The following is a 12694-nucleotide window of genomic DNA, read 5'->3' on the forward strand; positions in this document are numbered from 1 at the left end:
AGCTCCACTACAGTCAGTTTTCTTTTGAATTATGATGTGGCCCTGGTGGCTCCCAGCTCTGTTGCTGCTTTGAGATGTGCTGCTGCAGGCTGGCCATGCTACAGAAGGTGCCCGCCTTCCCAAACCAGCATTTACCTGGACTGGAGGACACAGAAGCTTTAATGGATTTCTCCTAATATCTAGTACAGCAGTTAGTATTTTAACATGGAATCTGCTCGCTTTGCTTGGATTTGCTGATGGTTTTATAGTTTTTTTCAACAAGTCACTATTCTGTCATGACAGATGTGATTCCTATTTAGCTTTTATTAGCCTGCTGAGATACATTCAGAGGAATATTAATTTGCTCTTTCCACAGTGAAGCCAAACCAGGCTGTAATCCTTCTGAAAATACTAAAATTGCACCATTGACTTCCAGGTTTTGTCCTTTCTATACTCATTCCGCAATCATTAACGTCTGTACTTCACAGCTACTGTTGTATAGAAACATCTCTGCAAATGTGATTTCACATTTCTGCCATGTGCTTTTAAATATTCTCTCAGATCCTTATTCAAACTGTTCCTAATTCCTGGGCAAAATTGACTGTAATTGGTCTTCCTAACCTCCTTGCATCAGTACTAAACCAAAGTCACTGAGCTGTTTTCATTCTCTTTCATCCTAGGATCTAAAAGCAGAATGAATAACCTTGTGTTTTTATACGAGAACATATCGTATTGTGTACCTTCTGCTGTCAGAAGACTCAGCTCAAGAGAGCAGTTGTGTACTGACAGACTGAACTGGAAAGGAACTTTCCTATCTGTCTTTCCCATAAACCCTCCATTTTAGAGGCAGGGGTTTGTTGTGCCAGCCAGCTGCCTTGTATTTTTCTCTGGGAATAGTAATGTAGCATGAACAAAGCCATCGTTTGGTTAGGAATAGTTAGGACAGATTGGAAAAACAGTATAACTTACAGTACGTTGCAAAAATTCATTAACATTAACAAAAAATGGAAAAGGAGAGGAGAATAAATGTAATTTATGGAGACATTCATGAAAAAAATAGAAATCACACACCTTTAACTTAGCAATTAATGTTTCTTTTGTGATGGATCACACTTGACTGAGTTACTTTTACCTCATTTCTCCCCTGTGAGAGCTGCCCTGTCTCCATAATTTGATTTCCTATATAGAAGGCAACAAGTTGTGCTTTCCTTTTTCACATTTTTCTGTCAATATCCCTAGTGCCAGAGAGAATGGGACAGATCCTTACATAACACATAAACTATGTTTATGGATTTAATGTAAAACAAACCCAATATTTGCTGACATCAATGCGAAGATTCATTTTAATCTCAGTGGGCCTTGTTCCCCATAACATGTAGTATTTTGTTTGTAACATTGGCTTGGAGTTAATACCTAAATCTGATTTCAGCTAGGTCACTGCAGAATCTTTTTATTACACACTGCTTTGCTTTGTTTTAACAATTCCTTTCTTAATAATTGTGCAGATCAGGAAAAAAAAAACAAAAACAAAAAAAACCACCATAAAACCAACTGACTTTTCTTTCTCCAACCCTTTCTCTGACCTTTTCCTTCTAATCTCTCTTTATGTTCCCTTGATTTAGTCACTCTTACTTGCCTTATTTTCAGGATCATGCTTTGCAGTGAACATAGCAAAGATCTTGGTTTTCATCTATTCTTTGGATCCGAAGATAAAGTTTCCTAGTCCATGTGAATGGAATAAGTTGTCTTTTACTTAAAATTGGAAAGAGACAATGTAGCACATTTCATAGATATTGGATCTCAGCTTTACATTAAGACATGCATGCATAAACTATTTTCCTTGAATTATTGTATTGTATTATGAAGGCTATATTGGTTATTTACAAACTCTACCCCCCATAATGTAAGAGTATGAAAGCTTCCGTGTTTCCTGCAAACACTGACGCTGATACTGTGTGGCTTGGGAATACTGATTTAATGTTATTTACCTACATGCAGAACAGGGTTAATGCCCTCTAACAGCTTCATGGCTATGAACATTAACTAATGTAAGTCTTATTTGTAAACAGAAATTATATTGACAAAATTGCAGAAAGAGCACTAATGAGGCCTAAGTGGCTTGAGGAAGTAAATACTCTGTTTGGCTTTGGTGAGTCAAAGTGATCTCATTTTATACTCTTTCTAATTGCATCTTTGATATTTTCCTGCTCAAGATAATTACAAGCATGAGAATAAGGCCTGGAACTACTGTCAGCTGAATTCTTGCTTTGTAAGACCTTACATTTACTGAAGAAAATTTTTTACATCAGAAGAAAAGGAGCAATAGGATACAGTACTTGGTTCCTAGGTAGATAGAGAGTGACTGACAGATACTTCTTTGTGTGTGTGTGTCTATTAGATGCTGTCATGCTATGAGACAGCCTGGATTTTTAATGATGTCTTTCTGTACTCTGTTGTCAACTGGCATACTGTTTGCACCAGTAAGTTAACGCCTTCTAAAGATGCCCCAGGGAGGTATTGCAGAGCAGAATGCATAACACAAATTTCATATTTTGCTCTTCTGTCATACATTGTCTCTGGTACAAAGGCACATTTAATACATCTGGCTATACACTTTTCATAGAATGCCACATTCATCTGGTACTTTTTAGATCTTTCTGACTACAACAAATGCTCATGTGTAGCCATGATATTGATGTCCTAAATTAATTTGTTTCACTTTTGTTCAAAATAGTTTTATTTTTGATAGTCTTTTCAGTGACTTTTTCTGACAAGTTTGTTCATAGAAATGTATTTGCTTCTGGTGAACACTTGCCTAAACCGTGGGGATTTACTCTGAATATTTCTGAGAATTATTTAGAAGCAAGCCAACTGAAATGTGCAGCGGCTCTGAATTTCCAGTGTTAAAAAATGCATGCACAACTTGCAGTGACCAGTTTTCGACCAATCCAGACTGAAACCTACTCACATAAAACCATTCATTAAATCATTTAAACCCAGGAACAGATGCAGAGAAGTGGTCTCCTGTTTGCACACACTTCCAGAACAGAGGAAAGGCTTGGGCGTTTGTTATAAACAGACTGCTGGTTATAATGCTGTGAAAAAAACACTCCTTTCTCCTTTGAAAGAGAGCTGAATATTCTTTCTCATGACCACTGAATAAAGATCCCATGTGGAACCTAACAGTCCTTAAATATGTGTAGCCAGTTTCATCATGATTTTCCAAGGAGTTTTTTATGGTTGTTACCTGAGATACCCTGTCTCCAAGACAGTGGTCCCATAGCTAAAACTGAGCTTGTTGTAGATGGGAACTTGAGATATAGACTTAATTACTTGTTTACATTTTGGTTCTAATCTCAGCAGTGCTAAGAAAATTTCAGGCAGCTTTACTTGTAATAATAGATACAATTAACTTGAACCCCATTATTTTCAACATTATTCCAATCTTTCCAATTTTAAGCAATAGAAAGGGAGATGTCTTAACAGTCTTCCCTCTGCACTTCATAAGTGTCATTGTACACAATTTTCCTTCTTGTGGAGAACAGCTTAATCTGTCTCTTGCTTCCCATTCTGTCAATATTTTTTAATTTCTTCACACAGATTATTTGTATTTGCATTCTGTTACTGTTTGAGCACTTGCATTTTTTAGTGAAACAGTTGACAAAAGATATACTGAATGAATGCGCTTTTCATGCAAAAACACTGCACTGGTTCTTGGATATCCATACGTCTTAGGGATTTTGAGTTTACCTGATTCACCAGAAGACAAATGCTAGAGATTAAACCCTGCCTACAAAACTCTTCGTACCTCCAAAAATTCTGTTTCTAATTACATCTGCTCTGTAGGTCTCCAAAATTTTTCTGAGAATAGCAAGTTTCTAGCAAATATAGCACAAGGACTGCTCTGAAAGTAATGCCTATTATTTATTTTCATGTACACTTCTAAATTGAGGGAATTCTACATAACCTAGTTTAATTTTCAATAGTAGAAAGTCTTGTTGTTCTAACTTGTGTATTTCTGAAATGGATTTGGAGGAATGGAAGATTTGTGAACTCAGGTTGTTAATTGGTCCCTTTTCTGGTCTCAGAGAGCAGACTGACAACAACCAAGTCTGTTCTTAACTATATCGAGTTTCAGCATGAAGTGGAGTAATTCTGTGTGCCTGGGCAGAAAATGCATACCTGAATCTGATTCTGGCTGTAACAATAACAGATATATGTTACTGTGGTTCAGAAAGTAGAATAGTTAGACTTGAAAAAAATATAGAACTGGATCTTTTAATAATGGTTTATTAAGCTTGAAGAACTCTTTCTTATTACAGAGATAACTGCACCATAGGAAGAGTTGTACAGGAGGCATCCCAAGAAGAATTTAGTTCCAATCATAAGCTAAACATATACTTAGGTCTCCACAACATCATAAGAAAAAAGTTTTCCATGATGTCATTCTGTGCTTCTTCGGTCCTTCTCCTTATCTCCCTAATAAGTAACATGAAGACTTTAAATTAGATTTAAAATGGTTATGGGTTTTGAAAATAGTGTCAGTAGTACAAATTTTGGTTTTTAGTACTATGAAGTGTGTTACTATGTAAGTTAAGCTATATTTATTTTTATTTTCCTTAAGAGATCTAAGCAAGGATTTGTATTCTACAGAAATTTCTCTACTTGTACACTGTAGAATTATTGTTTGTCTGAATGTGCATTGTTGGCTTTTTTTATTTTAAAAGGCCTTGATGATTGCCTCCAACAATACATAAAAAATTTTGAAAGAGAAAAGATCAATGGTGAACAGCTGCTACACATCACTCATCAAGAGCTTGAGGAACTGGGAGTAACACGCATTGGCCACCAAGAACTGATACTGGAAGCAGTTGATCTGCTATGTGCATTGGTAAGTAATTTTCTGCATCACTCATCTTAATGATGTGGGTTTAGAAATTTAGAAATTTCCAAGCCAAAATTAAAATAATGCAGACTACATTCTCTTGCTATATGTTTGCACAGAAACTCTGGCTTTGCCAGATTAAAGGACAGGCTTCTTTCAGCTGTAAAGAAACTATATGTATCCGTATCATTCTGTGATTTTATGGTTGTGTATGATGGTCAATTATTTCTCTTCCTCCAACTTATTAGGTCCTGCATTCAAATGCTGTTGACTATTACTACTGGCATCCATATGGTTCTGTAATTATATGCCATATGCCCCTGCATTCCACAGACATTTGCCACACTACACTAAACCAAGTACACTTGAATGTTTTAACCATGCCAGCATTCAGAAAGATTGTACTCAGGAACGAGAAGGTAATGTTTATTAGAGTGGAAGATTGTTTAAAATGAGATTTAAGACAAGATTGGGATGATAAAACTGACTGTATGCAAGGAACAGGCATGTATGTTGATTTAAAGCTTCCTTAGCGACCTGCAAGCATCCAAATCTTGAAGAAACCTGTTTTTTTTCATATAACAGGTTATTATTTCTGTATGTAAATTATAAGGGACAGTTCCAGAATTTTACCTCTTTATCATGAGTTCTGCTTTTACGCAAGTCACTTATCTTGTGGAATTCTGATAACATAAATTGTCTCCAACAGAGCAACTTGCACTAAGCAATAAAAAAGAAAACAATTGCATCAAAATGCACTTGATGTTGTAGAAGACAAAAGCAGTATGAAGTACCTTTTATTGTGCACATGCTTAGAGTGAGTACTCTTAATTATAAAATACACTTCAGGTAACTTGACATCTACTTCTACAAATTAAGCAACTTCTATGTGAAAATATGCGGAAATAATAAATAAAACTATGTTAAAAGCAGAAAAATGCTTCTGACCTCGATGCAGGCATACCTGTAAACTGGTGTGCAGTGCATAGCCTGCTAAATCTTATGGTTTCTGAATCATTTAAAATTAAAGGGACCTAAGTATCCCCTAGTATTATGTTATTTTATCTAAAGTACATTAAAGTGATGTTGCCTGATAGCAGTAAGACATAGAAGACCCAGGAAATTTCCTCTGGAAAAGAAAACTTCAGTCAAGTGTGCCCTTTAGGAGAACCCTCACTGCTTTATTTTCTTTTTCTTTTCTCTCTCAATCTCTCTTTTCTTTTTTTCTTTTCTTTTCTTTTCTTTTCTTTTCTTTTCTTTTCTTTTCTTTTCTTTTCTTTTCTTTTCTTTTCTTTTCTTTTCTTTTCTTTTCTTTTCTTTTCTTTTCTTTTCTTTTTTTTTTAATAAAAGAAACTTACCTCCTAAATGCTGACCCCACTGCAGGTCAACAGTGCAGCTCTCCTCTTACTTTCCCATGACACTGTTATTTTTCCTTTTAAAGCAGGGTTGGGGATTTTCCAGCTCTTGGTATCTTTTATTTAGCCTCCTGCCTTTAAGCCCTTATCCTTCCTTCCATCCTTACTCTTTCTAAAACTCCTACTTAAAAATACATTTTAATTCATCTTCAAATTTTTATCTTCCAACCCATTCCATGTGCTTTCTGCTGAGTGAATCTTTGCTGCCTGAGGCTCCGCTCTTGGGGGTATTCTCTTGCTTCTGACATTTCTGCCTTGCTGCTATGTACAGCACGTTCTTCAGCACTTGCAGCTTCCTACTGAGCAAGGAAAACTTTGACAAGATTAAGTAATATATCTATTCTCAACCTATAATAATTGATGTCTTTTTAACTGAAAACCATAATTGAAAAATTATTTTAAATAATGGCAGTGGTTGAATGGTAGGAGATCTGATGCTGCCTTTATTAACACTGAAATAGTCTAATACTGAAAAAAAATGCAGAGGAAACATCCCTTGAGGCAGCCCGGCCCAGCACACCATGTGCAGGATGGTGCTGCAGTAGCAGGGCTTGCTCACTCTGCCCGCAGCACTCAGCACACCCTGTGCTTCCAGCCACACACCGGCAGAGCATCCACCGTGCTCCTTGCTGCGCACGCCCAACTATAGAGAGCTGCGCTCCTGTTCACATCAATACCCGTCAGTCCTGCTTTGTGCTCTGCGTATCATCCGCTTGCTGGGCCATGTCAATGAGCATTGATTTTTTTTTTTTCTGTACATGGCATTTGAAATTGATTTCTATTTGGCAATTGGCAGTATCCAAGTTACGTGACCTATTTCTTACAGGCAGCATTAGTGGGATGGGATATTCCACTCCATCTTAGCAAGATGGGTTATATAAGGCTTTAAGCAGAAGCGTTTCCAATGTGCTGTAGAAATCTCTCAGGTAAGCTTAGGCTCAGCGATGCATCAGAAGTTCAGCTGCACATTGGCTATGACTTCAGCTGCAGAACAGTTATGTTATTGCTTCAGGAAACCAGGGGAAATTTGACTGTCTCCTTTCAGGCTCTTGGAACAAACCAAAAGTGCACGTTGCAAAGCTCTATTTCCCATATGCACTCCCTTAGGCTCTGGCCATCAGCCCACTGGCTTTTGGCAGGGATGGGCAGCGCCTGTTTGTTGGAGGTTATGCATCAAAGAGCAGTGCCCCTGCTTCTGTCTGTGTGATGTGAAGCAACACGCAGCACATACGTAACTAAATACCTGTCAATAACCCAGGCTTCTAAGAGCAAAAAGAAACTAAAAATGGGAGACACTTCTGTGTTTTTCTTTCCTGTCCTGAGCCACCTATTAATTAGACTCAAATGCAAACCATTGAAGGCAGGGAAGGTTTTGTGGAGGAATCCACTATATGTTTGCTCTTCATGTGATTTTGTATCCACTTTTCACAAATGAACCTGAATAAAATGATAATCTAATATTATATCTTGGTTAATTGATTCGAACCATAATATTATTTCTGAATAAAACCATTAGAGTTGTTACTGATATACACAGTCTCAGATAATGTTTTTTCTTCTGAAAGCTCAGTTCAGAGCATTATCTATTTAGGCATTAATTATGAGAGTCCTGTATAGAAAAGATTCTCTGTTGGAAAATGATATGCAGTATGAAAGAAGGTGATATGTGAAATGTAAAAAGGGGAAAACGAAAGTATTTGTTACACCCAAGTGTAACAGAAACATAAGTTTTTATCTTAAATTCAAATTTGTAAAATTTTAGAATATTCTGATTTTTAAAAAGGTAGAACTGAGGGGCAAAGGGTGAAAGTATCTTTCATTATAGGAGAGAAAGAGCTGGCAATTTCTTGGGGTTGCTCAAGGCTGAATTTATATGCTGTGAAAGGAAAAGTCATAGGTGAGCCATACTTTCAGTTTTAATTCTTTGACCATTCTAGAAAGACTTTTTTTGAGTACTGTTTTAATTATGAAGATAATTGGAAATGATAGCTGTGGTGAAAAAAAAAAAGGTATCTTAAACATCAAAATCCTTTATTACCATTGTGGTCAGAAACTGCTTTGCGGTTATTTATTTGAAGTGACCTAAATAACATCTATGGATGAAAACACTCAGGACATTTAGGTTTTGTATTGCAATTTTATTAAAGTTGAAATGCTGATCAGGAAATGTAATGGAGGACTAATCTCACAAAGGCATTGATTGACAGAAACAGTAGCAGGGCCTGGGGAAAATAATTATTTGAGAGATGGTAAAATATATTGGGAGGAAGAGAAAGGAGTGATTTTGGGGTCAATGTGGCTTGTTTTTCAAATCTATGCATTTAAAATTAATTTAATTAGGACAGTTGGAGTCAGTATGTAGTAAAGGTCCCCACAATTAAAACACAAACATCCTGCTAGGACTTTGATGATGACTAGAAGAAAAACGAATGGAAAAGGACGAAAAGCATGTTCAAATATAGATTGTATCTAAAGTAATTGAAAGTACAGTTAATTCATAGGCATTCAGCTTGCGAAATTATGTGCTGTGATAGCTTTTAAGGAGAAATAAAGATTAGAAACATACTCCCTGCATTTACTGCAAAGACTAGCAGTCCAAGAATGGCAGCTTTCCTGCTAGAAGGCAAATTACTCACCTGTGCATCAACATGTCTCTAACAAGTTTAATTTGCTAGCATATTTCCAATATTGTTTAAGCTATGTATGTCTGGGGCATAGCTATCAAATAAATGTGGTTGTTGGGTTTCTTTCCCTAACAAATGACCAGACTCATCACTGACAAAATTATAACAATAATTGGTTGGCCAGGCTGAAAGCAGTTTGTAGGCCTTCATTGTGAGGTGCACCATGTCGAAACAACATAGATAGTCTTTCACAGCTGTCTCTGTATCTACTGATGAAGTTCTTTCTTCAGTACTAAAATCGCTCAAGTTTTGCTTAAAATAATGCTATTTTTCAGTGGCTATAGCTATGATCTCTATTTAGATCTTTTTCATCTTTTCTGCTGATTCTTTTTTGCTTTATCAGTATTGGGAGTACTCTGGGAAGAATTTTTCATTACTTTGCATGATGTGTAATCAAGTTGCATTTTTAACAAGGCATTGGATGTGTCAGATGCTTATTTCCTCAACCTCCCCTTCCCTTTTCAAAGATTAATATAATTATTCCAGAGTGAATTCTTCATTTTATATATTGGTGCTTAAATAGATGGAAATAAATCATCTTATTTTTGAGATATTCTGCAGGGAGAAATGAAGAGGTATTCTATCTCCTTAGTGTCCTTAGAGAATACTGACACATGCATTAATTTTGTCTATATGTACACATGCATCCAGAAGGCTTTATTAATCTCAGTTTGAAAAGAAATCCATCTTTTGGCAGCCCAGTGGTATCCATTATGCTGTGCCAGCCTATTGAATTAATACTACTGCATGGGTTGGCTGACTATTCCACATAACAGAAAGGATGCATCATCTTTTGCTTATTCTAGTTGTTTCATTCTTTAGGCTTTCAAGTCAAGCAGTTTGGACAATTTTATGGATTCTATGTTGACTGGTAATTTTTTTCCTGATCTTCCAGTGTGTTACCAAATATTGTATTTCTAGAAATCGACTAGGATCAGGACACTGAAGAAAGGTAATTAAGTTTTAAGTATGATTTTTTTCAGTGTCATTTCTATGATTCTATTATATGATTCAGGTCCAGAGTGAATTAAAAAGAGGGATTCTTGTAATATTCATATAATCACAGAATCGTAGAATTCTTAGAATTGGAAAGGATCTTTTAAGGTCATAGAATCATAGAATGGCCTGGGTTGAAAAGGACCACAATGATCATCTAGTTTCAACCCCCCTGCTATGTGCAGGGTTGCCAATCACCAGACCAGGCTGCCCAGAGCCACATCCAGAGCCTGGCCTTGAATGCTTTCAGGGATGGGGCATCCTTGGGTAACCTGTTCCAGTGCTTCACTACCCTTTGTGTGAAATACTTCCTCCTAATATCTAACCTAAACCTCCCCTGTCTCAGTTTAAGACCATTCCCCCTTGTCCTATCATTATCCACCCTTGTAAACATCCGTTCCCCTTCCTGCTAAGTTCCCTTCAAGTATTAGAAGGCCACAATGTGGTTTCCCCAGAGCCTTCTCTTTTCCAAACGAAACAAGCCCAGTTCCCTCAACCTTTCTTCACAGGAGGGGTGCTCCAGCCATCTGATCCTCTTAGTGGCCTCTTTTGGAGCTGCTCTAAAAGCTCCAAATCCTTCCTGTACAGGGGGCTCCAGGCCTGGTCGCAGCACTCCAGATAGGGCCTCATAAGAGCTGAGTAGAGGGGGACAATCACCTCCCTCTCCCTGCTGGCCATCCCTTTTTTAATGCAGCCTAGAACACAGTTGGCCTTTCAGGCTGCAAGCACACACTGCTGGCTCATGTCCAGCTTTTTGTCCACCAGGACCCCCAGGTCTTTCTACACAGGGCAGCTCGCATGGAGATCTTCCCCCAGTTTGTATAAAACCTGGGGTTTCCCCGACCCAACTTCAGCACCCTGCACTTGGCCTTATTGAACCTCATTAGGTTATCTAGCTCAACTCCCTTGCAACGAACAGTTTGTCCTCTGCCATTTCTCATTTCATGATAAAACATGTTGCTGAATTTCTACAGTACTTTAAACAACATTAGATTGTTGATTAAAGCTTTCCACACTCACACACACAAAATAAATTTAAAATATATACATATCTTGTAACAGATTTTCATTATTGCTACTGCAAATATTAATTTGAAATAAATCTTTACACTTTTTCCATTTCTGCATGATGTTTGTGGAGGACTGAGAGTGCATTTACATTTTTACAGAGCTTTGAGGAAGGTGGGCTTTGAATGTTTTGCAAGACTGAGTAAATAAGAACCAAGACCTGACCAGCTTGAAGGGATGAAACTTTAATTCAAGTTGAAATGTGGGAATTTGAGTCAGGCTATCCTTTTCAGATTACTCTGGCTTTCACGATGGCCTTTACTGTGTTATAACATGAACAACAGTCCTGTCATACAAAACCACACGCACAAAACTGATCAGCTGTCACAACCTCTAATTTCTGTGAGTTCCTGTTTTTATACAGAATGCCATAGACTACAGAATATAATATCTTTGGTAAATGTACTTTTCATAGCAGTATTATGTGGTATTTAATTCCAAGCAGCTGTTCATTTGTGTAGGTGGGGGCATTGGTTAGGCATTTTTTTGTATTTTATAGACAACATATACTGATTCATATAAATGTATATAGCAAAAGTAAGCTGCTAGTCTTTTATGAAAAGCAACTTAGCTAACAGAGTCTTGGTCAAGTTTGCTGGGGTGAGTCTTCTGGGGTTTTGTAGCTGTGGAAATACTGTTGATTCCGGACAGTACAGGAACACTGACCAAATACGTAACTATAGTACTAGACAGATACCTTGTTTTGAGATTTGGCTGTAGGCTGTTTAGGGTTTGTTTATTTTTGGTGGGTGCATTAAATTTTGGTCTAATGAAAACTTTTCTGTAGTTGAATGCCGTGAAGCTTTGACAATGGGAGTCCATCATGCTTCTGCTCTTTATTGGCTGTTGTAAAACATAATTATTGTTTATTGATGCATATCCATGTTAATTTACTGAGCTCAGGTATCCATATGTGCACTGAGGCTTATGTCAGTGGCTTCAGATAGTCTTTATCTTTCTTGTTTGATTTCTTCACATGTGAGAGGAGGAAAATCTGCAGGGGCAAAGACGGGCTGTTTGAGTTTCACGTTCTGTTGACTTGTATGTTATTCATACCCAATAGACCCTTACAGATATAAAGATATTAAATAATGCGCACTGATGACTTCAAACCATTGTTACAGTAAAAATCACTGGAAATTGTTGTTCTATACTCATTGCAAGATTTTTAAAAGTTCATGCTCCATTTTGTGAAGTATACAAGTACAGATCTTGCTGCGATTACACGAAAATGCCCCCGAAATAACATTATGTACCAAAGAGTTAAACTCAGGGAATCTATAATCTCTGTAGTGATTCATGACAGCATTACTTATTTTCTAATCTTCATTGCAAACACAGAAATAATATTTTTAACTAGGTTGTATTGAGGGAAATATGCAGTTTCTCTAAAATCAAGACTTTCAGCATAGAAGGCCTTCATGCTTTCTTTCAGAAACCTGGATGTGTTTTGTGAATTACTGTATAACATTGACTACTACTTCATTGAACATTTTAAGAAATAAATCTATTATCCTATTGAAATTGCCAGCTTAAACTTCAGTTATTGAAGTACTAGTTTGCCTGTATTGCAGTAACTTCTGCTGGTGGTCAAAACGTTAAAGCTGGAATTTGCACTGACTGGATCCAGCTAATGGAGTATCGATTCAGACTCAGGTAATTACATT

General features: G+C 37.0%; 1 protein-coding gene across 1 annotated transcript in view; it reads left to right on the forward strand.

The window, feature by feature from the left end:
* Window positions 1-12694, forward strand: part of LOC140251378 (connector enhancer of kinase suppressor of ras 2-like) — a 177067-nt gene that overhangs the window by 58922 nt on the left and 105451 nt on the right. The window contains exon 3 of the mRNA XM_072335085.1: window positions 4707-4870. Coding sequence (XP_072191186.1) covers window positions 4707-4870 — 164 coding nt within the window. The remainder of the gene's footprint in view (window positions 1-4706; window positions 4871-12694) is intronic.

The sequence above is a fragment of the Excalfactoria chinensis genome, chromosome 4 (genome assembly GCF_039878825.1).
Source record: "Excalfactoria chinensis isolate bCotChi1 chromosome 4, bCotChi1.hap2, whole genome shotgun sequence".
NCBI lineage: Eukaryota > Metazoa > Chordata > Aves > Galliformes > Phasianidae > Excalfactoria > Excalfactoria chinensis.